General features: G+C 35.0%; 3 protein-coding genes across 7 annotated transcripts; 2 read left to right on the top strand and 1 right to left on the bottom strand.

Moving 5' to 3' along the window:
• Window positions 1-8769: 8769 nt before the first annotated feature.
• Window positions 8770-10285, top strand: LOC119070502. The gene is made up of 2 exons (XM_037174850.1): window positions 8770-10030; window positions 10089-10285. The coding sequence occupies exons 1-2, from the start codon at window positions 8911-8913 to the stop codon at window positions 10136-10138; spliced, it is 1170 nt and encodes a 389-aa protein (XP_037030745.1). The 5' UTR covers window positions 8770-8910; the 3' UTR covers window positions 10139-10285.
• Window positions 10286-12224: 1939 nt separating this feature from the next.
• Window positions 12225-27899, bottom strand: LOC119070612 (ubiquinone biosynthesis monooxygenase COQ6, mitochondrial). The gene is made up of 8 exons (XM_037175037.1): window positions 27667-27899; window positions 27409-27599; window positions 27108-27347; window positions 13248-13355; window positions 12926-13096; window positions 12667-12860; window positions 12497-12612; window positions 12225-12435 (listed from the first exon to the last, which is right to left on the bottom strand). Exons 1-8 carry the CDS (start codon window positions 27851-27853, stop codon window positions 12239-12241), a joined length of 1404 nt encoding a protein of 467 aa, XP_037030932.1. The 5' UTR covers window positions 27854-27899; the 3' UTR covers window positions 12225-12238.
• LOC119070610 (transient receptor potential channel pyrexia) lies at window positions 18197-25695 on the top strand. 5 transcript variants are annotated; one of them, XM_037175032.1, is made up of 13 exons: window positions 18203-18670; window positions 21891-21892; window positions 22065-22262; window positions 22340-22583; window positions 22640-22990; window positions 23050-23114; window positions 23176-23305; window positions 23365-23709; window positions 23811-24313; window positions 24371-24454; window positions 24509-24662; window positions 24730-24841; window positions 24906-25695. In XM_037175032.1, the coding sequence occupies exons 3-13, from the start codon at window positions 22236-22238 to the stop codon at window positions 25669-25671; spliced, it is 2781 nt and encodes a 926-aa protein (XP_037030927.1). In that variant the 5' UTR covers window positions 18203-18670; window positions 21891-21892; window positions 22065-22235; the 3' UTR covers window positions 25672-25695. The 5 variants fall into 5 exon arrangements, with proteins under 5 accessions (XP_037030929.1, XP_037030927.1, XP_037030928.1 ...); XM_037175034.1 differs by lacking the exon at window positions 21891-21892 and having other exon boundaries at window positions 18197-18303; window positions 22146-22262; XM_037175033.1 differs by lacking the exon at window positions 21891-21892 and having other exon boundaries at window positions 22146-22262.
• Window positions 27900-27926: the final 27 nt, after the last annotated feature.

A 27926-nucleotide genomic window follows, 5' to 3' on the forward strand; every position in this document is an offset into this window, starting at 1 on the left:
AAAAAAATATTTTTTGAGCTTGGTTAAATACGGTTCAAGCTCCCTTTTATTTTTATACGACAAAGACTAAGTGTGTTCATAATTTTATATTAAAAAAATGTGCTAATATTGTCTCAGCGCTTCGTATGCGAATCGTAAAATAAGTGCTCTTACATTAAGTATTTATGTAGTGAAATAAAACATTTTAAAACATTTTTAAGACATTTGTAAAAAAAAATGTGACGGTTGTGTTGAAAGGAAGTGCCATTTTTTGTTTCGATATATAATAAATAAAGAATGGTTTTTTACAGTTAACACACTTTTTTTCTCCGTCGTCTGTTTATTCCTGTGATGGTGTCATATAAAATGCAGTTTCTCACACACAGCGTTTTGTGTTGCACATTTTCGTCAACAGAAGAGAGATTTAAATTACATTCAAAGAAAGTTTTAAGGTAGGTCTTGAGCTCATTTGGTAAAGAGACATAAAATATGTTCCGGAACAACAACAGAAAAAAAATTGCCAAAGTATTTTTCTGTTCACAAACTTGTTTACGACCTTGTCATAAAAGTCAGTCAAAAAAAGTCATCATCTTAAAATCATCTGCGTAATATTTCACGCATATACAACAGTTTTTCGTAACAAGTGATACAACACCATAACTGATAACACAATTTACTAATCAAAAAAATGAAATGCGTTCCCATTCAATTTATTTATTCAAAAAAAAAATATTTTTTAAACAAATTTTTACAAAACACTTCGTCAGAGACTGTAATCTAAATTTGTTAAGTAAATAAAAGATAAACGACTAGACGTGCAATGACATCAAGTAAATTCAAGTAAGGGCCAGGGTAATTTGAGGTAAAAGTTATTTATTTAATTCCCATATAATCCCATGATTCCTATCAACTTGTAACCGCACCAGAACACAAAAGATTCAAAAAAAAATCTTTTGAAATAAAAAACCATTTCTTGCTAAGGAATATTGGCAAATATTGTTTCAAAGTCCATAAGTAGTGTAGACGTGATGGGCGGTTGAATTAACAAAATTGTGTATTGTTCTGTGCCCTGTTGTATCCTGTAGTTATTCTTTTCTTCGTTGATCTCAACAACATGTGAGCTAAAATTTTTTTTTTTACATTTGAAGAGAAAAAATATCATTGGTGTGCAAGACATGCTTTTCAAATTAGGAATTATATGTTTTTCTGAATGAATTAAATGGCATTGACATTCTATACTCTTTTCAAGTCAACATCTGTTCGACGCGATTAGCATTTAATTTGCGTTACTATCTAAAGTGTGAATTAATGAAAAATATACAATTTCGCAATCATTTCGTTCGATTGCAAAGATGGTAACGTTTTTGTTGTTGAAAGATTCCTTTCCGATAAGAAAATGACGATGGGTGAGAGAACTTTGATTTTATTTACCAGTTTCTGTACCGTTATATCATCTTGAAGACAGCGGTCATCTTATTTACATTTATCATGAGTACGCAATTCATTTACCCCGCATGCATACCATCAATCAACCAAATTGTACAAATTAAACCCGAAATGCAGGAAAAAATGAAAGTCATAATTTCTTCGTGTCAAAATGTTGACTTAATTTGAGTCTGAAGAAATAAATAATTTAAATGCAAATGATCATCATGCGATATTACAGGTTCAAAATTTGCATTTCTCGTCTGCAATTTCGGTATTTGCGTCGACAGACATTTTTTTCATCTTTTCAAATCTACGATCTAAAATATTTCCAAAGAAAAGGATAGGAGGTTTGCCATTTAGCAAAATGAATCATATGCAATTGCGGCTAGTCTTTCAGAAAGTTTCTTCGTTAAGCTCCATTGAAGAATTTGTAAAACAAAAAATTCATCGAAATTCTACAATATTCTGCGAAAGAACTGTGAACAACGTCGGAATTAGCAATCCAATATTTCCTGTCAATCAACCGTTTTCGGGTACCTACCTTAAATGACTGCACAGCAAATAGTTTTAGAAAGATGGTGCTGTTTTTTTTTCGTTTGTGTTCTTCGTTTGTGGTACTTCCAGGGGGGTAAATAACGTGAGAAAATATTAGTAGTTAGATGATAAGTGGAAATAGATAGAAATTGAATTTAGAAAAAGACGAAATTGGAGAACGAAATGCATGGAAAACGATTTTCATGTGCAACCTTGCTGACGAAACAATTTTATCGTTGAGTCGTCACTTTCAATTATTCTGCCAATAGAGTGTTTTACTTGAGTGGAATCGTGGTACGAAGCTTTCAAGAAAAGAAAAGAAAAACAAAGACCACCCGTAAATAATTGAGAAATCAAGGAAATAAATAAAATATTGAAAATGGATCTACAATATGAAAATTTTTCAAATTTATAACATTTTATCAATAAAATTCAACTGTTTTGTTGTACACGCAGATTGTCTGTTCCAAAAACTGTTATAAACTAGCTGACCACTCTATATACTCTTCTCTGATTTCCCATGTATCTTCAAGATATGTTTTCTATGTGACTCATAAGTATAACTGATCATCCATCTGACAGCTTTGAGATCAGCGCGCATATCATTTTCACTGATTTGAACTTTTAAATTGCTGTTGAAATAAATGACGTACGTCGGTATTCACACTTGAGCTGTACTGTAGATGGCGTTACTTTTCTACAAAAAAAAGAGTATGATCATAGCACTGCACCGAATATTTTCTATGTTTCTCCTAGAAGCAGCGCTAGGGTATTAGTAAAGAGCACGTCTTGTCATGTATCTCATTTTTGACGTATCGCAACGCACTTCAAGCATGAGTGTAACTCAAATAGAAGTACTTTTGCTTGAAGTGTGTTGCGTATCGTGATGTTTACGAAATGGTGTAACCAGCTTGTACCTTAAGTGCCAATACGATAGTTGAAGTTTATTAAGAAAAGGGAGACAACGAAGTAAAGTGAAAAGAAAAAACATTACTTTTTAAGAGAAGAAAAAACGAAATTTGGCTAATCATCGTCGCAGGTGTAGCTGTCAAAAAAATTGCATTCATAAATTTTCGTTCTCCTTTTAAAAAAAATTTGACAGCTACTCCCTGCGTGAGAATTTTCTTCTTCTGTTTTACACTCTGCATCGTAGTTATCGAATGGAAAATCAGATTGGACTCGCTTTTCTGTCGTCGTTTACCCCTCAGATGTTGCCAACATTGCAACACGTAATGTATGGGTCCAAAAAAAGGTTTGTATGTTAACCAGATAAAGCTTCCATATATACAACATCTGATAAACAAATATGTACACATTTTCCATAAATTACAAAACATACAACTCTGGTGTATGAGAATTTTTATTATGAAAATCATTATAACAGAAGGAATTATTCGAAAAATAAAGAAAAAAAAAACAGGAAACGGTGTAAGGTGTTTTGTTCAATTATGGAATTTAAATGAATGCCAATAGAACTATTATTTTTGGATGTGCATTATGAACAAAACAGTCGGGTATATTATTTCGTTCATAAAAAATATGGTTCAAGTCTCATTTTGTAAATAAAATGAAGACTAAAGATAATATTTCATCACCACAAAATGTATACACACATAAAATTCTAATGTTTCGTATAAATATTGTAAAGTAATACTTTGGACTGATTCCGACATACTTTTAATGCTGAATGCCGAGACATAACATTCAAACAAACAAAACGCCATTCAGTACAATGAAATGCAAAGGAATATCATACCGTCTCCAAACGACAATTTGACGGATTATAAAATATATTTTATTTATAATTAAACAAATTGCATAATGTGTAACACACACTGAATGACACACACGCACAAAAGAGTCGATTGCCTTGGGGCTGTTGCAGAGGCCCGCCACACTCGCTCGGTTATGCCCGGATTGAACAAAGAAAAATGCTGCAAATGAACTAGCTCACATTACAGAATACTTATTATACAAAATATCTAAAAAAAAATCTTTGTTTTTCTACAAAGAAGAAAAAAATTCTCTCTCTTCGGATTTTTTTTCCTTCTTTTTAAACTGAAGACCGGATTGAATAACACAATTTACAGATTGTGGATGAAAAACAAAACCGAATAAAAAAGAACGTTCAATATAACAGAACGTAATATGCCACCCAGTTTATCATTATTATCGTCAATGTGTGAAATGTGCAAATTATTGAACATAATCACTGATGGATAGTGTACGAAACAATCTCGGTGTATCAGAGGATGTACGTAACTGGCTGCTGCGGAATTTGCGTCTCTGTTTAATTATTAAAATTGCAATGTAATTTTCAAGTCAACATTACGTTTCTGGTTAATTTCTTCAGGTTTTTCTATCTTTACTCTCTGTTATGATTAAACTGATACGAACGACTTCTTTTTCCAATAATTTTATAATAATTTTTTGGTTGTTACTATTGGTTCGGTAGTCATTTGAATAAATAAATAAATTATCACTCATTCATTAAAGAAAAGAAAACGAAACATTCAATACATTTTCAGTTGAATGCTGAAGAGTTTTACCTTAAAAAAAAGAAGACCGAGAAGATAAAACTAAATTTGTGTGTATAAGTCACATTGGTAGAGAAAAATCTTGCAGGTATAAGAAAGAAGTAAAAAAAACAAAGTAAATGGGTAAAAAGATACACCATCCCGCTGCTTTTATCTTCAAATCTATTCCTCCGAAATTTTTAAATGCCAACAAGAATTATAAAAATAAATCATTTCCATCATATAGAAGAGTCTAATGCACTTTAAGATTACGTTTACCAACTTAATAATGTTGTGTATGCATCAAAATGGAGAATATAATAAATAACTTGAGGTAGAAATGCTCATAATATAATACACCTAACGTAGTATATATGTCCAGTTACATTTGACTAAGGAATTTTTTTTCTCTATGCAGTTAAATGAAGACTTATTCTACCATATGAAACAAAAGAGTTGCAGTGGATTTTATTGCCGTGGTCATAAAAAAATCTCAATGAAGAAAAAAAAGTATTAAACGATGGCAAGTATGTGTATTTTACATTATACATGTATGCGGTACGTGTTATTAGTATATACCCTGAGCCAAGAGCCTGAGTTTAAGCATTTCTTTGTAAGAAAATAATGCATTATTTTCAAGTAAATTATAAATTATCACAAATGCATTCTACTTTTGTTACGTGCGCTTTTTTTTTCTTCTCCATTATGCAAAAGGTGAGTAATCGTACACTCGTGCAACGTTCGTTTATTCCTACATTACTCACCACTAAACACGGATCTTGTGATCTTTCATTTAATAAGATTGATTCATGACTGATTTTTTTCTCTTCATGTGTGTTTATGTATCGGAAAGCAATCGGATACCGCTACATAAAGATGGAAATTTTTATGTTTGAGCGTTCAGTTTAGACCTTGAACTTAGGGTGCGAATTGTAATGGAATCTTTAATTGATGTTTTGATTATGTTCGGAAAAAGGCGAATTGCATCATTAAATTGTCGTCTCGAGGCTATTATTGTAAGATGATTTCCGAAAAGTGGAACTAATTCTCTTTAATTTTAAAGCAGCGTAACGCACACGAACCAAATTTACAAACAACCCGTTCTCTGATAAAATATTTTTTTTTCTTTAAACTATGAGGCCAAAATTGATCGCCGATCGTCAATGACGAGTTCTTCGATTTAAAAACAAAATTGCTCTGAATGCCACAAAAAACAACGTAGAAATGATTTTTCTCCTTAACATGCTCCTATTATAATGATTCATTCGGTCTCTTGATCTGCGTTTTTTTTTTCTCGATAAATTCTTATTTTATTGGTCCATTTTCTTCTTTCGAGAAATAGCAGAATGAGATGGCAAGATTTGTATATATGTATTTATGCATCTTACCGATTGGATAAAATAACTACATATGTACGTGGCCACCTCAGACTGAGTATTGATGATGATGATATCTTTAAGTGACTTTTTAAATATAAAGAAATAGAACTACGCTCTTGTACTGATTCCAGGGTTCACGGACTCATACTGGGTAGAGGAATGTTACTGACAAAAACATTTTTCTTCTATTTCTTGCTGATAATGAATGAGCTGCTACAGTTCATGCAATTAATTAATTTATTTTTAAACATTTTATATCCTAGATATCGGAAGGTTTATAGATTCAGTCCTTTGAGATATGTTGAAAGATTTATTTGTTGACAGCTTAAATCACCGATCTATCGCCAAGTTTTTTTTTCCAGTATGATTCCTGGAAAATTAAAAATAAATTTCAATGAAATGTGTCATTTCACACATTACATTTCATCATGTTGACGGTTATTACCCTGGACAAACAACATTGCTTAAAATTTCAAAATTGGTAGAACTAGTGGAATGTCATCATATCAAAGAAATAATTGAAAAATTCGAATTTTTTGCCAAACCAAATTTATTGTGAGCCTGAAAAAATAATTCAAAAATATCTATCCTAATTCCGAATTTAAATCGAAGTCTCATGATTTAGCAGGACTGACAGGAAGGAAATTTCATTTCTATCTTTGATTCTACAGAGAAAATCCATGAGAAATTTAGGGAAAATTCACTGTATGGTGTAACCAAATTCTTCAAAGACAACTCATTCAACTCGATTTAAGTGGAAAGATTACCTGATTCGACCACTTTGCACATCATAAACTGTTACACCGTAACCATAAAATACACCTTCTTCAATGTAAAAAATCGAGAAGCAAACAGATTGACAAAAGTATAAACTTCTTATCTGGTTTTTTCTCTCTTATTTTATTTTTGTTCTAATACCTCACAGCTATGTCGGTGAATATTTAAAGCCCTTTCAATTCTACGAAGACATTTTATTGTATTTTTCTAAACGTTAATTCGTTGCAATTTGTCGAAGTGTGTACAGTGTATAATCGAAACGAGAAAAAAAAACCATCCCATAATAGAAGTGTTTTACCGGCGCTACAAGAGATTTAGAAAGGATTTTTCGGTTCATATTGAATTTTACATATTTTTCGTTGCTTATCTCACCGGATTACTACAATAATGCAATGTAAACATGTCTCACGTATAGTATTATATGCATATTATTGTTATTGTAGGTTCCAAAAGCATAAACACAATTTGTCTCTTTGATACAATGATTTTGTAGTGTCTTGTCTTGCTAATTTTCAAAAGGTGTATATATTGAATAATTTCGTGTCAATAGGTAGGTGGTTGAGCCTGTTTTTTTCGCTCTGGAAAAATAGCTAAATGCAATAATTGCAACAAGAGCAGAACAACTGTATTATTGTATGAGGAACTATGCAACAACAACTTTGATAAGAACTCTGTGAATAGTTTTCCATAAGTCTCTTTAAAAGGTCAGTTTTTCGCCTCCATTAACACTTTTGATAGAATTCCCTCTTTGTGGTTTACACAATCTCTTTTCTGCAGTAATTTGTATAATGGACTGAGTAACGTCATCGCTACGTGTAACTTAAAAGAGCGATGACGTTACTAAATCCCTTAGTAAACTAAGGCAGTTTTGCCCTATTCCTTTAATATTGTCGAGGTCAACACTAGATAATGATTCTAAGATTCTGCACCGAACATATTATGAAGAAATTTTCAATGCCCGAAAATCTTAAACTATGCGCCATGGTTTCCTTCGGTACTACAGTAGCTAAAACCAACGCCTTATTCCCACGGTGGGGTGAAAAAAAACTTAAATACAGTCCCGATACCACCTCTGATTTTTCTTCATGTTCTTATTGAGTGACTCGAGTACTATCAGGAACCACATTCAGTTTGCGAATCCATCCAGCCGTTTCGGAGAACCGACACTCATAGCCGTGCGGGACCGACGAGTCAATTTGAATACAGATTGTTATCGCAACGGATAGAGGATGCTAATTCTAAGCTAATTCGTGTTAAAATGGCTTCCATCGACGTCCTGACCACGTAGCCAGCTAAAGTCGAAATTTCGACATTTTTAAATCGCGATATGTCCAAGATGAAGAAAGTTTGAAACTCTTTGAATGGTGGTATTGGTGGAGGATTCCATGCTCTATTAAACGCCGAGAATGGATTTTACAAAATTTGTCTGAATAATGTTATTTTCACCATCCGCGGTGAAACTTGGACTCCTCTGTAATACACAGGTTGACCCTGTCTACAACAAAACAATAATGCCTGCAGTCTAAGCCTTACAACGATACCACACTTGCCATACCAGCTTCTCAATAAGTGTTTGTTACGACATTTTGTTTGCAGCAAGGTCACTCTACGACGAAATTTTCTATTTATCATCTATCTGCAAGTGCCCGTTCCTTTAGGATGAGTGGAATTGTTATCCATTCTTCATCAATTAGTGGTTTAAGTTATTTGAAGCTATTCTTACATTAATTACGTGTATCTGGTTAAAGCTGATTTCGCTAGACGTTAGAGGAAATTTACCACAAAAATATGTGGAAATCAACTGTAACAGACTCCAGATATGCGTAATTAATGTAGCACTAGGTACATTTGATAAATAAGTAGATAAGGAACATGAAAAAGTCTGAATTTTGGAAAACATATTATAGTGAAATTGCTAGATACGACTGTCATATATCTTACATTAAATGGCGAAGAAGTTTACTTGGTATAGTTAATCATCGGAAAAAATGTTCTATCAATTCGATTACATTTTCCACTGACTAAAGAAACATGTTGGAAAACGAAGTTAATCTACGAATAATTCCGATTATGCGGACTGATGCAAAAGTATATATCGGCGAGCTCTGTTTACATGTTTCGAAATATTTTGCTTGCAGTTGCACTTACGTAGTGAATTGCAATTATTATCGAACGATTTTCTGGTCGTTGTAAACCACTTGTTGTTTTTATTGTGTTTTCGAAGACAAGTAATATAATAAACAACAACAAAAAATCGCTAATCAAAGAAGTTAAAAGTTCATTGACTTAACGAGACGATGAGTAACACTAGAAGTTTTCCAACAAAATTTAAAGTCTCTAACCAAACAGCTGAAAATGTTTCGAATTCTAGAGGTGAATCGGCAAGCACATCAACAATTACTTCGCAATTGAAACCTTATAAACATAACCACTGCACCGAAGTGCTGACAGAGACTCAGTTCTCTGCGCGGGTCAAAGCTAGCAGAAACAATGGTTTTGTCCAAACCGTTATCGAGTGTTACAACAAACACCACAATTTGGTCATTCGTCCTGATGATATATGGACAGCGATATTAACACAATTTTCCTTCTACATCAACAAAAATGCTGAAGAATTCCGAAGCAAATTCGTGAATTTCAATGGAAAGAAAGAACTGGTTGTTCAAGTCGAAGGATCTCTTCGCTCAGCGACGTATGGTCTTTTTGTGAACGAAATGACGGAGAAAATTGACGAAAATCTCGTGGATAAAACAGTGAAAAATTGGATTCTACCCAGCTTCAGCACAACCACTGCCAATGACATCATTTCTTGCGGAGTTGTGTTTATGGCATCGACGAAAATGTATTTCGAATTTACACGCTGCCTTGCGTGTGGTATTCCATATGTGACATTAGAGGGAACGATAGCTGATTGGGAGGCTATCCTAAACAGGCTGGAGAAGTTGAAGGAATACAAATTGGACAAATGGTATGATCTGCTAAAGCCAATTCTAAAAGAATTCGTTGCTGCAAAACAGGGAAGGGCGGACCTTGAATTCTGGAAACGTATCTGCCATCATTTGGGAGATATTTCTGGTCCCAGTTATATTAGCGGATGGCTGACTGTGTTTGCTGTTTTCGACGAAGACGGCAATTGGACGGATCTTAGTAGAAAAAATTCTTGGATTAACAGAACTGAAGCTGAAGGAACAGATGAACCGTGGCCTGTCCTTAACATTGCTAAAATTCCGTCTGGAATAGTTAATGTGGATGTTAAAATCATAGATAGAAACAAGAACTACGAAAGCGTAATGTTTTCAGGTCACGTTGGCTACGAAGTATTTGAAGATGATTGTACACTCAAACCTCGAATCGGCTGGGGCATCGCACTAAAATTATCAGCCGACGATGTAGAGAAACTTCATGCAGATATCAGGGGTAAATTTATGTTTTTACTGCAAATGGTACACTTCAAATTATACCATTTAAATTCCAGGAAAAAACAAGCGGTATTGTGAACAGTGTAACAAGCAGTTAAGGTGCTAGCATGCTGACAGAATCTAATCGAATGGAAATGCAATCTTTTCTTGAATAAAATCAGTTTTTCCAATCACTTATTACGCTAATTTGTATATGAAACGAGTGTACCTATACTGATGGTTAAGAAAAGCTAGCTGACACAGAATAAATTATTTGTGAGCAATATCTTACGCTTTCTGTAAGTAGGCAATCTTTCAAAAATTACCTGCAGCAGATAATGTGCCGGGCCAAAGTTAGCTGTTACAGATAATGTACATTATTGAATGTGACGGGTAATGTTAAGTTTATGTTCACCATAAAGTTGTAGAATGTCATGTACTGAGTGGTTCAGTGACACAGCGTTAGACTCAGCATCTGGAGAATCGAGCAGAATCATTTAACCTGTTCATCTGTTATCGATAACGACTACAAAAATAATGACAAGCTTTGGGTAATACGATCGTTTCTTTTGTACAACATGCTAAAAATGCATGCTAAAAAAATTGAAGTTCAAGATTAGAAATCAACAGATTATATACTTTGATCGATGGAAGTAGTAGACCCGATAATAATACTGGTCATATGCTGGCCGTCTGTAACAGGTTAATCAGTCGATATTTAGCTTTCGAACAGTAAACTTCGCTATCAACTTGATAGTCAACTACAGTGCCAATTTTTAGGAATTTAAATCTTAAAAATTCTTATAAAATTCCTAAACTCAATTTACGAATTAAGAAATTTTATTGAATTTTCAAGAATTACATTCTTTGTTGATATGTAACAGTGCGAGACCTTCTTTCTTCAGAGGTGAATGATGGTATGGTCTATTATAGAGACAAAAATTGCCGAAAATAATTCCCTAATTTTTCTGTCACATTCTGTCTCTCTAAAATAACAATAGATTGGCTTCGTTGGAAGGTAAGGTCGAACCTATTGAAAATTGAGGAATACAAATAAATCTGAGAAAAGTCGATCTATTAGAATTAATGTCCTGTTGTCCTGATTTAGCATCATCAACAATACCTCACATTCCATGTTTTAATAAATAATTTGCAATGAATTATAGCGACAAAATTCATCAAAAATGTCGATCCATTCAAGGGCATGTCGATTCAACCCCCTAAAATTGAAAGGAGGGTATTGGATAGGGCAAGATCGTAATTTTGCTCATGCAAAGATTTTGACGCGACTCAAAAAGGAGTTCAGCGAAGTAGAAATGCCGGAAGACAATATGCAGGCATGTTTCTGTTTTGAAAGAAACTTTGAAACATGTCTGCCAAAGAGGTCAGACTGGGAACTGGGTGTTACGCCGATAGTGGCAGATGTTACGATATACACAGATGGATCGAAAACGAATTAAGAAACGGGTTCGGGAGTATACTCAGAGGATCTGGATTATAAAATATCCATACCTTTGGGCGTACATAGCACCGTTTTTCAGTCAGAAGTAGTTGCTATCTGTGAAAGCTCGAGATGGATGATACGAGATGACGTAAAAAATAAAAGGATTTTGATCTGTTCAGACAACGAATCCTCTATCGGATCACTGTCTTCAGTGAAAATTTCGTCCAGGATAGTTCTCCAGTGCTTCGAGATGCTTGAAACCCTGTCAAGAGACAATGAAGTCATATTGACTTGGGTGCCATGCCATTCCGGAATACTGGGTAACGAAAAGGCCGATGAACTGGCGAGAGACGGTAGTAGTTCAGATTTTATTGGACCGGAGCCCGCCGTAGGTAGGTACGCTGGTCTGATCAAATCTTTGGTGAAGGAGAGGACGAGACGATACCATCAGGAAAGATAAGATTCGCTTACAACCTGTAGACTGTAGACAGTCGAAAGAATTTTTGGCGGGATGCAACGCAAATAACACCAAATTTCTTTTAAGTCTCGGTAGAGAGAAGTTGCGAGGGCTGACTGTTTTTAAGGCGTTAAGTATTATGATGGGTGTCAAAAAATCGAAGAACTCGAAAATCCAAGTGATGTAACAAAATATTCATGAAGACATACGAAGTACAAGAAAGTTTCGTTTTCACTTACCAATTATCTCATGTTCATATTTTAAAAATCATTTTTTCCACTATAAGCGATTGAAATTTGAAACAAAATTTTCGTTTTCACTCATCGTCAATGCATTGCTTTATTTATAAATAACTGTTTCAGTGGCGGTATCGTATTGACCAATTGCAATCCAACACTGCGTAAGAGAACTATCGGACTAAAGTCGGTACTATACAAGCGCTGCAGGCCATGAATTCCAAGCATAATCGGAACATTATGTTGAAGCCGTTCTCGTTCATATGCGCACAGATGTGGGAGATTTCCTGTTCAGAAATGGAATGTGTAACACAAATTACGAGCAAGTCAATTCTTTCCTTTGCTTACCCAGTGGAGCTCCGCTGTAAGATGCTTCAGCTAACAGTTCAGTTAGTAATTTTACATCACCGAATCCAAGATTCAATCCTTGACCAGCTAGAGGATGAACTCTATGCGCTGCATCTCTGTAAACGAACACTGTCAGACTGAAATCGATCAATTTGATAGAAATTTTTTACCCAATCAGTACACAACCCTTCGCTGCATATGTAGAGGTGTGTCCAAAACCTAAAGGAAACGCTGCTCTTGATTTCTCGTACAATGATTTAATGCTCGGTGGTAGTTGGCGTACAGTTTGTGAATAATTTCCGAAGATTGACTCAACGGTTTTCATTGCATTCGAGACAATTTGGTTTTTCGGATATTGTTTCCACTGTAACATCAGACCCAATTGAAATGAATTTTTATTTCAACACAATTTAAACGATTTATACTCACAAAACTGTCGTTAACAGCATCGATGAAGCTTTCTTCCGGTAGCGATAATAAATGTTTTACATTTTCTGTACTTGAACTCCAAACTATAGAACTCAAATTCTCCGACAGTGGTAAAAGCGCAATAACTCCGTTAGGGAGAAATCTTTGCCAGGCCACTTGGTTATCCACACCCTGAAATGAATCTCATTTTAAATCAATTTGAATGGATGATTGAATGCATACGATTGTTAACGACGAGACAACAAAATTTATTATTTAAAAGACTTGTTGGAGATGTTCCGAAAATTTGTTCATCAGTTGAAATGTACAAATAAAATCTCACCTCACTTATCTCTACTGTTGCAATCAAACCCATCTGATTATAAGATAATGAAAAATTGTCAACGCCCATTTGTTTCCGGACGACTGAGTTAGCACCATCAGCCCCAATCTACAATAAAAATATATATATTTTTTTAATAAATTGCAATCAAATATCTCAATAAAAGAGACAAATGTGTTTATCAAAGAATGCTGATGACAATTAAGACACCTAAAATCATCTGCTATCGATAACGATGGCAAGAGTAAGCGATGGTCTCAGGATAGTGTTACCTTATGTAACGAAGGGTTTGATAAAAATATTGAAGTGACAGATTTTGAAACTAACACTAGAAGATATTTTAAACAAATGAAGTAGCAGATTTAATCATTTTGTTGTGATACGCTCACCGTTTGTTTCTAACAGGTTAACCATCGTCAGATTATTTTAGACATATTATCATCTTTCGTACGTCTATCCAATTGATTTAGAAAACCCTTTTATTTCTTAAATCAGTTGGAATTTATGAGCATACATAATCGGAACTCAACACTTCAACATTAAACAAAACATCACCGAACCGAGTTCGTTTACAAATTTCGCGAATATAAAGGCACTTCTATAAAGAGACTGGGATCCCTGCATGTAATTAATTGAGTACTCGGTATAGCACTACATCAATTACATTCGACAACAAATAAATACAAAAAAATAAATCGACTTAATTATAATGAAAACATAAGCCTAAACGACGTTGTTTATATATTTATTTGATTTACCGAAATTTCTTGGCATGCGGGTCAACATTAAATATCGTCTCCAACTACAACTAACGCCGCCGGAAGCAAACATCAAATAAGTTATTTATTTGCAATTTCACTCCTACAAATGTACAAATGCTTACGATCTCTTGCATCCGACCTGTACGTTAGATGCGTATGAAGTAAGTGATTCGAATTAATTTTATGATAACGAAGACGATGTGTCTGTGTCAGTGGCATGAGGGGGTAACCACTGTGGAGTTTGGACAGGCCAATGTAATTTTTGGAAGTAAATGGAAATATTAGAATTTCGAGTGGAATTTCGTCGAAAACTTGGATTTAGATAGGAAATTAAATTGATAGTTTAGGATCGTTGCGTTGAACAGTACTTGGTTAATTTCTACTTTTGATATTAACACTTCCGAAACCACGGAATTTTTGGAATTTGGAATAGAAATATGGTAATAGAAATAGATTAGGAATGTAATGGAAGTTTTGGGATGTAGTGAAATTGTTGGAAGGAAGTGAAATTTTGGAGACGTTGTAGAATTTTTGGAATTTCGTGGAAATCTTGGAATTTTGAGTGGAAAATAAATTAAAGTTAAGGTGTGTCGCGTTGACGAATACTTGGCTAGCCTGACTTCGCGTTGATTCCATTTCGTAATATTTTATTTGTTTTTATTGTTTTGATATTATCAATTCTGAAACAACGGAGTCTTCTGATACCACGGAATTTTCGGAATTGAATGAAATTTATAGAATTTAATAGTTGAATTGGAATTGTTGTACAGATTTATTTAGAGTGGTTACCCCTCACAGTGGCACTATCATTTAAGGAATAAGTCCTGACCGATTAAACCGATTTCTCAAATCATCAATTTATATTTTTCTTCAGATCTCTTCAAATGATGTCACGCTATTTTACTGAATTATCAACACTCCCTCCTCCTTTATTTATGCACTCGTACTGACACATATAACATTGTATGTAAGAAAAGTTGACGCAGACCCAGAAAGTGCGAACGAGTTTTTTCCGTTTGATGCAGTCAACTTGTTCAAATAAACCGTTTTAAATAGAAAAGAAATTATGTTTGATACAAAGCATACGGTGCACAGTGTTACAAAACGTTACTGCCACATTCATAAATCTATTTTTGACATCAATACGTCACTTTGCGACCCCTTTTTGTACCGAATTACCCTACAGTAACAGTAGACTTTCGAAAAACCAAGAAAAAATTTTGTTGGTTTTTTGGGTTTTGGAGCCCATTTTCCCCGTGAGGGGTTTGTAAATTTTCCTTGTTAAATATAAAAATCTTAAGGACGTTGCAACTTGCATTGAGACACCTCAAGCACACTTCTTATGGTATTTTCTATGTTCCTCTGCCTCTCGCCTTCACTTACTACTGCAGAAATGTTAAAGACAACGATTTTATTTCATGAGGCTTTTTTGAATTTTTTTGGTTATTGATGAAAATGTGGAATAAGAGATCTGTTTTACAGCGAGTGGTGAGCAGGTAGGTTCGGGAACATAGAAAATACAATAAGGAGTATGCTTGAGGTGTCTCAATGCAAGTTGCAACGTCCTTAGGATTTTTATATTTAACATGGAAAATTTACATACCCCTCACGGGGAAAATGGGCTCCAAAACCCAAAAAACCAACAAAATTTTTTCTTGGTTTTTCGAAAGTCTACTGTTACTGTAGGGTAATTCGGTACAAAAAGGGGTCGCAAAGTGACGTATTGATGTCAAAAATAGATTTATGAATGTGACAGTAACGTTTTGTAACACTGTGCGGTGCAGTTCTACCAAAAAAAAAAATAAATATTATTAAAAGAAGCTATAAATTAAACTGTGCAATAATGTAAACATTAACAGATTCTCAACTCTCACTTTGTAGACAAATTAGATTTTCCTCGTTTTTCTACATGTGCGCGAATGAATGAAATTTTTGGCTAGATGCCCGTGTAAATTGGATGATATGAATGTTATAGTTAAGAAGACACCGGAGAAACGATGTATAGAAAAGATCATTACAGTTGTTGCCGTAAATAATAAAAAAGGATGATTGTGTCGCTCTCAGAATTTTTTTTATTTGTTTTCGTTTTTTTTTCTCTGTTTGTAGTTATGATGGAATTTAAATTATAGTAATCAACATAAAAAATTGTTAAAAATACATTTTCGTATCTCCACGTTGTGTGTGTAGTACTTTTTCATTTCATTTGACTCTTTTCTGCATAATGTTGATATAACGGATGATTTTGAACTTTGTTTTGAATTCTAAACAATCGTTAATTAACAACACGTGCGACAAGATATAAAAAAACACACAGAAAATGGTCCCAAAAGTTGGAGCTTGTGGAACTCAAAATATTTGTTACGTTGCTCTCGGTCGAGACCTGCGCTTGTCAGAATTTGAAGCCCTCATAACAAGAACTATCTTTACCCTCTTACGTATTTACAGGGAGTCTCCGTCGCTAGTCCTTTAGTCCTCGTTCAGGTGCATCTCTAAACAGCTCGATCTTTTTTCGTCGAACTTGACCTCGGGGAACTGGGGATTGGTAATAGGAAAGTTTTTGCCGAAGATGAAATGCTTTTGTAGAGTCAGCTAAAAGTCCGCTTGGGTTAATGATGGCTGATAAGTAAGTAAGGAAGTAAATAAAAGAGTCACAGGCCGAGTGTGACAATGCACATCTTGTGTCTAAAATAGTTATTGCATACAACGTTTTTCTCAAGAAATCTCAGGAAATTTTTGATTGTCATTACTTAGTTGAGAAAGAGTTTTTTACACACACTAGGAAAAAATTATTTTACCTTGCTAGGGTGGTAATATCGTTTTTTGGCCCCTAGGTAAGATTCTTTACCGCGCTCGTAAGGCAAAATCCAATACAATGCACGGAAAAGAATTTGTTATCTCAAATCACGATGAGTTAAAGTACCTTAGCCTGAAGTCCTCGTATAATTTTACTCAAGATACGAGTCGAAACAAGAAAAGAGACATTTCCAAGCATTAGCGAGATATACTTCAGGTTCTTTGGAACATATAAGCAAAAAGCCATTTTCAAGCAGCAAGGGAAGTAATTAATTCTTTTGGTTGGCAATCAATCGGTAGTAACCATATGTGATCAACATACGTTTATCTGAGTCCGTGAAGATACCTTGTGTGTAAAGGGCCTTATTGAAATTCCTGTACACAAAACAGACGTTTCGAATTAGTATCTTCTCGCCGAAGGCTTACCCAATTTCATCTCTTAAATAAAAACATTGAAAAGAAAACATTTCGTCTTAGGCTTACTCATACTGATAATTATCACATCCAGAGTGCTAAAAGAAGGTGAGACTACGTCACTCGTGAACGAATTCATGATAAGTCTGCTTTTGGTTTCTAATCCCCGAATGTTTAACTAGTATCGATAAACAAGAGTAGCACTACTGGTATATGTGAAAGTAAATATTATTGAATAAAGCCTCCTTACTACAGCACAGTATAAACAGCGATCTCTTATTTTCACCACGACCTTATCGAATATATTTTTCACCTTTTCAGGAAAAGACGCGATCGTTTTTCAATTAACATATGTCATTACTTTAACCTCGATAAATGCATTTTCCTTGGCAATTATCTTCGTAAATATTGCTTATACCGTATTGTAAAAGAAAATTGTTGCGTCGTACAACATCCAACCGAAACAAGTAAGACATCATCGAGAATTCCATATAAATTTGTTGACACTTTGGGTGATGCTTGACGATATTTTTATATTGATAATTATTGTTATGAGTGTGTGAAAAGCGTTTTTCAATCTACTTGAAAAAACGAAGTTCGGTAGAAAGAGTGCACGGAACGACAAAAAAATAGGAGAGGCTACACGATCACACAGAATTGAATTCGGATTCTTTTTATTTTCGATTTAATAGCTCACACAAAAATGATTGTGTGTTATTTTTAAACTTATATACCGGCTGATTAGTCATATTAATATCGTGATACTACCTTTGATATATATTTTTTTTTAATGAAAATGAAAGAGAAAAGCAATAATCGGCTTTTCACATTTATATTCAAACATTTGCACATTATGAAAAAAAAGGAATACCCGTCGGATAAACGATCATAGAGCGTTTTCCGTGTGTACATACAATGTTTAAATTAATATGATTTTTCACTATAAACATCTTCACGGCGAATTAGTTTCTGATTTTACACCGACGCGTGAAGTTGTTTTTAATCGACGAGTCAATAGCAATTTTTTTTTTCCTTTTTCCCATTTTCTTCGACAGTTGAATGCCTTCAGCATTTTTATTTTAAAACTTGTAATACGAAACAATTAATTTGTATCGAACGACAGCGATAACTTGGCTCAATACAAAATTTTATTTGCCACATAATGTTGGAAAAGCTAATTATTAGTAGAGCAATAAAAATTAGCACATTTCGTTACACGTAATTGTAGTAAACTAAAACGTTAATATTTTTAACGACATACAATCGACTGGATTTATTTGTGTTACTGGAAGTTCCATTGTTTATTTTCTTCGCGAGAACAAAAAAAGAAAAGAAAAGAAAACGACGAACCAATTAATTGGATCGTACAATCAGCAGAACAATTTTTCACAAAATTATTGTGCGTCCAAGTTTTATTCTATGTGAATCTTTGCGGCCAAATCGATGGGAGAAAAAGTGAATATTTATCTTTTCGGATTTTGTTTTAATTTTTAAAATAAACGCTCATTGAATTGGTTTTGGAATGTGTGGCTCTTGCACCTATTAAATTAAAGTTACTGGCATTTCAGCGCTCCTATTAAAAATAAAGCGTTTAGTGCCGATTTGCGATTTATTGAATTTTTTAGAGTTTTTCTCTGGCTTTGAATACGGCTTGATAAACGATTTTATTTTTGTTAGTTTTATGTAAGAGATATGTTACGATATCAATCGATTTGCAGATTCGCTTAGAAAAACAATTAGTGGTGCGTAGTCTGTGCTGGAAATAAGAGAATAATTTTCTCAAACTTTTGTGTGAATTATTTTGCTTCTATGATAGCTTATCGTGTTTCATTCATGTAATCATCGTCTAAGACTCTTCGAAATGGTAACGATTTTCTGTGATTTGTAGGATGACTACACTTGAAATAGATGAGAATGAACTTAGCCAATCATCAATGCACCCATATGTGAAGTTTATCGAAACATCTTCTCTTCTCCAATGTGTTAACAATATTTGTGGTCGGTCACATTTCAAAAACACGTCTTGTGCGTTTCACACTAAGTTGAAATTTGTGTCCTATGTGTAATATTAAGAGAAACTCTCCGATTCACTTCAAGATATGGTTAAACGATTCTATTGATTTAATATTGTTGATTGCGGAAACGGCCATACTGAAATACAGTTAACGAATTTTGACTGCAGTAGAAAGAAAATTATGACATTTTTGTCAATGTGTTGAAATAACTCTTATATTTAAAAAATGCACGAGTCAGAACTGGGTGCTTAAGTGACGGTTCTGTTTTAGTCGTCATAATATCAGCGGTATTTTGTAAATGAGCTACATTCGAATCGGTTTCTTCGTCGTACTATTCAGGTTGATTTACAATTGATATTCTTCACCTAAACAAACTCCTAAAACTTTTGTTATACGGATTTTAGGTGTAGGTAGTTAGCAGGTCCTATTAGTCTATTTTAACGAATTTAAGTTCCTAAAATTTTCTAATTTTTTTTCTATACAGTCGGCGACTTTGAAATACGCATTTCGTTGCAGCTGTTTTCAACTCATCCACTCACTCAAACAAAAGATCTTTACACTTGTTTTCGCGGGCGGAATTGTAACAAGACAGACGTAAAACCGCTATAATTTGTACTTTGTATGAGTGGATCAGCCTCGGGATCAGCTGAAAACAGCAGAAACGAAATGCGTCACTTATTTCAAGGTCTTCGACTGTAACATCATCTCAAGTACCCTTGATGAGGGTAAAAAATTAAACATTTTTTCCGTTACGATAACATGTCACAGTATTGTAATATACCACCAAATACAGAGCACAACAATAGGACACGAATAAGTGCTGAAGAGCAGCTAGAAATATCAATTTCAAATGGACTGTCCAAGGGACTGAATATTGCAGAAAATGTTTAAAATTTGTTGTTGGAACCTCGAATTGACATTCTACATTGTAGAACTCGTGACTATAAAAATAACATTCGTCGGGTTGTTCTTAAATCTTGACGAAAAGAATGTAGGTAGCGCTGTCGCTCTAAATTCGAGGGATTATTTTTTTGCTTTCGTTAACGGGTTAAACTTTAACGGAAAACTTTAAATTTAATAACTTGATGCCAAAGGTGTTGAAAATTCAATTAAGGAAGACATGATGAGGTCACCAATTTTTTTTTATTTCAATATAATTACCCATGATTCTCTTGAATATGAGAGATTTCATGACGTTCACATTTTGATGTCCTATTTAAATAAATATCAGTTCATCGGAAAAATGACTCAAAAAGACATAACCATCAACTAAGTGATTTTTTATTCTTCTTTATTGGCTATTTCTTTTTCATTGAACCAATTTTACGGAAGCGGTAATGGCTTTTATGCGAAGTGATAAACCATAATTCAATTAAGTTCAAACGTTTGAATTTTGTTTAGAGTATCAGTTCAGTTCTATGTTAAGTTTCATAATTCACAGCTTGACCTAAATTCGTATTAGACAATGAAATTTTGTGGAAGAAAAAAGCTCGTAATAACTAAATGAGTAAAATAGTAACAAGCAGGAGAAATAGTCCGAGAAATACAATGAATTTGGTACTTCCAAGAATTGTAACTTCCATTAGAATTAGCCACGATGTTCTCGCGGTTGGTTAAAAAGAAATTGTGTCGATAGACCCGATCTGTTTTTTTTAATTCATATTCTTGTTGAGGAATTTTAGTACTGTTCAAAACAACATTTATTTTCCACGCTCACTCGGCAGTTTTTTGAGGACGCTTAACAGCAGATTTGGTAGAGGGGTAAATTCTAAGAACTAGCGTGGAACAATTAGTACCCTGGCTTATCTAATCAGAGAGCTATAGTCGCTCAAAGCAGTGCCTAATATTCCTAAAGGTATAGTAACCTAAATTTCTAAGTGAAATAATTCTCAATATAGGCCAACCTTTAAGTCAAATTTTCATCATTGTAGAAGAGTGATATATACTTGACGAAGCGTCCGAGACAGCCAGTCTCGTTGATGATAGAGCTTTTGTGTTAAATTCGCTCTACTCGCAAGTCCAGAACCAAGGAGAACAAAACATTTTTCAAATCGGCCGTGTACTCAAAACATAATGTGAAACTAAAGAAGTCAAAGATTTGATACCAAAACCAAACACACTAAGCGCTATGTACTCAAAACAGACTGAGTAAACATATTCATTTCTTTATAGCTGATTTTACGTTTATAAAAGGTTCATTCAAGAAATACAACAAAATTACAATGACGTCATTTATGCATGTTTTCTGAGTCGAGAAATGCCAATGTGAGTCAGTGAATTTTACCGGAAATAATCCGACATTTTCTTTGTTTTTTTTTTGATAAAATTTCACGAATAAAACGAAACGAATTTCATTCATTCTTTGAATTAAAACATTATATTTTCTAAGAATTTCCGATTTGTGAAGTCTCTGTAACATTTCCTTCGCGCCCAAGAAAATCTCGATGTATACAAATTGCTGTTGATTTGGAAAATGGAAATCTTTACGTTTCAAATGCCATGAGCTATGAATATTGCACTTTCGAGTGGCATCATAACTTGCAAATACAAAGAAAATATCAACCGGAAGTACAAGCTAAAGTTTCCATTTTGTTCAATTCAAATCTAGATCTTCCAATCGACAAAATTTTACTCTATTCTGTAATGAGATGATCAGTTAGTAGTGCAGTAAATATACTAAAGAAGAGACGAAAATTCGAATATAACGTTCCCAACATTCCCCATTTTGAACTTGGAATTATAACTTTTGTTTTGTTATTGACCACTGCCAATAACGAATGCTACTGAACTGGCATGTAACATCAAATTCAAAACAAATTTTCATTTCAATGCAGTAGTGACGAGTGTTGTGTTTATAAACTCCGTAAGCTGAAAATCAATTTTCGAGCCGCTATTTAACACATTATTTTACAAAGAGTGTCTGCGCGTGAAATTTTGTTTACTAAAGCCAATTTGATATGACTCGAATATCCGTCAATTAATTAAACATTTGACACCCACAAAAAATGGATTCAGTTCGCTTTTCAATAATCGTAAGTTGAACAAGTTAAAAGAATACATCGTCCGGGCTATGTTGGCTGAAGATTCGCATCAACTCTTCAATTTGCAGGAGAACAATTTGCAATGGGACAAAAGCGATGCTCTTATCAATTTGGACGACGACGATGATGAAAGACGAAGCATATCAAGCGAAAGCAGTGGGGAGGGGCTTGGCGTCGAATCGCCGCGAATTCACAAACAGTATCGCTTACATGATCAGGAAATCTGGCAGAATCGAGGGATCGATAAAACTCTCAAAGAACTACCCAATTTTGAGCAGATATTGGATATTGTAAATAAGGGAGACTTAGCTGGTAAGTCATCTGATATGAAGCACAAATGACCGGAGAAATTACTAATTTATTTAAAGATTTAAGTCCTGGATCTGACGACTCCAGCACAGCTCTCATGATAGCAATATTAATAGGACGAAATGATGCGGTTGGAAAATTGTTAAACGAACTTTACGCAGATGCAAATACAGTAGACTGCCTGGGTCGAACGGCATTGCATTTGGCCTGTTCGCTAGGTAACTACAGTGTTTCAAAGATATTACTAGATCATGGAGCGCATGTGAATCAATGGGACAAAATGAAAAAAGTCACACCGTTACATTGCGCCGCTAGTTCAGGAAGTGTCGAATGCATTCAACAACTGTTGAAACGTGGGGCTCATGTTAACGCAGGAATAGAGAAAAGGAGTGCTCTTCATTTGGCCATAGGTAAGTTAATTCGGCTAATTCGATTAGGCAAACGATAACATTTGATCACTTGATTCCAGAGAGGAATGCGATCAATTGTGTGGAAACATTACTCAAGTATGGCGCCAATCCGAACACACCACAAGTACTTAGATCCTTTTTTGAAATAACATTTTCAGACTGTTTCATTACTCTTTGATTTCGAGGTTTATACAGAGACACCTCTTCATACGGCAGCTGGCCTCGGACACAAAGAATGCATGCAATTGCTATTGGATCATGGTGCCGATGTTAGATCTCAGTTCGGTAAAAGACGTTTGACTGCATTGCATTTAGGTACGTACAATACTTAATGGTCAACGTGTAATTGAGATTAACAAAATGGAAATCTACAGCGGCCGAAGACGACTACGTCGATTGCGTTAAACTGTTACTGGAACACGGTGCTAAAGTCGATGCACGGAATGTAGACAATCAGACACCATTACATTGTGCATGTTTGTCGCAGTGTGTCGAAACCGTAGAAATATTAATAAAATATAGGGCCGACGTAAATGCCACTTACAAGGACGGACGATCGGCTTTACATGCCGCAATTGTTAAGGAATCAAAATGTTTCGAATGTGCAAGATTGCTGTTGAAGGCCGGCGTCTCTGTCAACAAACCCGACGCATACGGATACACGCCATTGCATATTGCCGCATTGAATGAATTTAGTAGCTGTGCCTACATGCTGATAGGTAAGTGACTTCTGGGTTTGATATGGGATATTTCTCAGAAGGAAACCTCCTCACGGAATCACTCAATCACCGAAAATCCGATTTACATCCAATCTTTTTAGAGTATGGAGCGGATATGACATGCCGAACAAACGGTGGAATATCGGCGTTGTCGTTTATAATCCGTCGAACGCCTGAAGTAATACCGAAATTTCTGAACAAATTCGATTCATCCATAACGGTAAACGAGCACGAGATCGGCGATGTGGATTGTGAAATAAAATTGGACTTTCGATTGCTCGTTCCTAATACGGAACGTGGTGAAACCGAACTACTGTTGTCGTTCATCGAAGTCGGTCAAAAGAGAATTCTCAAGCATCCACTTTGCGAGACGTTTCTGTTTTTGAAATGGCGACGAATTCGGAAATTTTTCTTATTCAGTTTGATGTACCATGCCATTTACGTTATGCTGTTTACACTGTACATTCTGGGAGTGTACGACAAAAATTGCAATGCAATAATGCCTGATGGAGAACCTCAATGTTTTGCTGCCAGCTATGTGGCCCCAGTCGGTTATGCGGTGATATTCATGAATTTTACGCTACTGGCGAAGGAGTTTTTTCAGGTTCGTTTTAGGCTAGTCTACTTTCCCGTCAGTTGAATTAACTAGATTAACTTTCAGATGGCACATGGATTTATCAGCTATGTTCGGTATTGGGAAAATTGGGTACAGTGGGCTATCATTCTTGGTGTCTTTCTATGCGCCGTAAGTTACGAAGTTCACTGGATGGGTAGGGTAATGTAATTCTTCGCCTTTCAGACGCCGAGTGCAATGACTTCAAGTGATATTAGAACCGTTCCCGTATGGCAACATCATGTGGCTGCAATAGTAATATTCTTAGTTTGGTTGGAACTGATGATGTTGGTTGGACGTTTTCCAATTTTCGGGTTATACGTTCAAATGTTCACAAAAGGTGTGTGCTACTTGGAACATAATCGAAGAAGAGCAAGAATTTTCCTATTATGAACCTCCCATTTCAGTTGCCGTCAATTTTGCAAAGTTCCTATTAGCTTATTGCTGTTTACTCGTTGCATTTGGGCTAAGCTTCGGCGTAATATTTTCCAACTACCCCGCCTTTCAAGCTGTCCAATGGTAGATCTTTGCCTTTTTTGTTACAAATTTAATCACATCTTCTACATTAATACTTTGCACGCAGGACATTATTGAAAACTGTCACCATGATGGCTGGCGAATTAGAATTTGAAGATATTTTTTACGATAAAGAGTATCCGATACAGTATCCGGGAACAGCACACGTAATGTTTTTTGCATTCGTTCTATTGGTAACGGTGATTTTAACAAATCTACTGGTCGGTCTAGCCGTAAGTGATATTCAAGGACTTCAAGCATCAGCAGGCCTCGATCGCTTAACACGACAGGCGGAATTAGTTGCCCGATTGGAGGGTCTATTTTTCTCAAGACTACTACGTAAAGCTCCGTCAAGCATAATACTTTTATGCCAACGCAGTGCCCTATTACGTACGTCCAGATATCACCTACAATTTTGCATAAGACCGAATGATCCACGAGACAAACGTTTGCCGAAGGATATTATCGTTAGCATCTACAAACTTGTGGCTGAACGTCGTGATCGTAACCAGAGTATCAGACGAAAGAGACGTGAACAGAATTTTAGCTTTTTCACGCGATCGTTTGACGAATCAATCAAGGGTGTTAAATTACGTAATCATTCTAGCCACATACCCGGACCGAGAACATTGTCTGAAAATCCGCAATTTTTCAATCAACAAATTAGCTCAACCAAGTATGGTGAGTTGGAGAAAAAAATGGAATCGTTCCGATTGCAATTGTTAGATATGACCTGTAAGTTGAAGGAATTGCAGACCATGTTTTCCAATAAGATGGAAGACATTTCGAATGATGTTAGCATTATTAAGATAAAATCAATGAAAGAGAAATAAAATTAATGAAACCATCTTGAGCGAGCAATGCGTTTAGCAACGTTTTGTCTAGTACGATCGTTACCTACAAAATGTATTTGTGAGATCAATTGCATTGATATATTTTGCATTTTTCTATAGTTAAACATCAAACGTCCATTTAAATAGGCGCAACTCAGGCAAGAAAACCACGAAGTTTTGGTTTCATGACATCGAAGTAACTAAGTCGAAGTAATTGAAACCTCAGAGGAAATTCTATTGACCATGTGTGTGGCGATCGAACATAGTTTCAATAAAGAAGTTGATGTACCTTTGATATTCTAGTCTAGTCGATAAGGGCAAACGTTTACCAAAATCAGTTGCTCAAACAGATTGCAAAAAAATTTTGCCTAAAAATTTATGTCTCTTCTTGTTACAATACTTTTAGAAGTATTTTAAGTGCTGTTTGAGCAACTGATTTTGGTAAACGTTTGCCCTTATCGACTAGACTATCCTCAGAAAAGTGTTCTTAAAAAATCGAGATTTTTCGAGGGTCAATTAGGCGTGGATTTTTTTTTTGATGGACGAGAATTCCCCAAAAATTCCGTTATTTTCTGTTGTTCGGCCTTGGATGGACAACTTAACAAGTAACACTACACAGAGTTCGAGCAAAGAGCAAACTCAAAAAAAAACTAACTCCGATAAATAAGTCCGACGACTGGATGCCTAAGGCACCAGTCCTCCGAACGGTACGAATGATTTTTATCTTTTTTATAGGTAATTTTTCAAGAAATTTTTCCATACTTCTTTTAAAAAAAAACATTTTCCCACATTTTCATAAACTTTCCAGAGTTTTCTTACTTTTTCGCAAAATATTTTTTTTTGAAAATATAGGAAAAATCTAGGGAAATAGCCAAGAAAATATCGGAAAAGGATTTCCGAAGAAGATCCCTGCACTTTTCTGACTATGCAATAACGTCAAACGTGCGCCGACTTTTTGATTTAAACTTTATTTGGCCACACCGTGGTGTCACAAGTCACTAGTTTATGCAACTTGCTAGGTTCATTATAATGGCTCATCGGTCTAAAATATCGTCTGAGATTTTAATTCTAGCCAAATGTTGGAAAATATACGAAATTCAGTTGCCAAGTTCACTGATCGAGATACATTGGGCATTCAAATAGTTACCTTCTACACTTCTAACAATCGGATTACAATCCGATCGACGATAATCACGAACAAAGGACCTTATCGATTCTTCCATTATCGATGTTACGCAAATATTGAAACAGGAACAAACACAGAACTGATTGCTTGTGGTTAATGGAAGAAAATATTTAGAACATTTTCAAAGAAGAAGAAAAAAGAAGAAGAAACCCTCAACTACCGCTCAGCTAGACTATTAAATTGCGAAATGGTGGTTCCGAAGTAAATGCAAGCAGCAGTGGGGGTTGTTACGAGATATTGACAAACTTACCAACAAATCACAGCTGTAACGTTCCCCAGTCTTCAGAGTAACTCCACTGCTCTCAAATCCATCTCTTGGTAGCTGAACCGAACTTATGCTTGCACTACTCTTTAACGTAATGTTTGAGTTTTGTTCCAACTGTTGCAATAGAACCGACATCACCAGATCATTTTCCACAATGTACGCCATGTCGTCCGAAAAATTGGCATGATTCAAAGTAATTATTGCATCAGAACAAGCATCCCATACCTTAAATGAGGAACTCAGAATGACAAACTTTTACAATTAAATTTGGAATTGTTTTTCAAACCTGCATCTGTTTGACAGGCTGACACCGAACGTTAACTATCTTATCCCAAACATCAATTGATTCCAATAGCGACACAGTGCCCTTGTTAATGGCATACACTCGATTTCCATATTTATCGGCATTGAATCCTTTAAATTTCGGTGCCCCATCTAACACAAGCACCTGACGATCACTTAGTTTCGTATTTTTGGCTTTGATAGAAATAAAAAAAATATTTTCAACATCCAGCGGAATGACTTCTATAGAATAGTCACTTACAGATGCTACAGGCCATAGATATTCCTGCCGGACCACCGCCACAAATGATGATGTCATAATGTTTGTTGATCAGATCCGTTGAGTATAATCTCTGGCTACGGATCGAACGTAAACATTTTCGGTTTGTTTGATTAAGTAACAAAAATGTTGGCGATTTCGCGATAAAATGTTTTATAAGAGCAGCCATTTGACTTCGTTTGTTATTATTTTGGTTTTTCTTGACATTCTTGACTGATGATTTGACATATTAAAATTTTGTG

Source organism: Bradysia coprophila, assembly GCF_014529535.1.
Source record: "Bradysia coprophila strain Holo2 chromosome X unlocalized genomic scaffold, BU_Bcop_v1 contig_98, whole genome shotgun sequence".
Lineage (NCBI taxonomy): Eukaryota > Metazoa > Arthropoda > Insecta > Diptera > Sciaridae > Bradysia > Bradysia coprophila.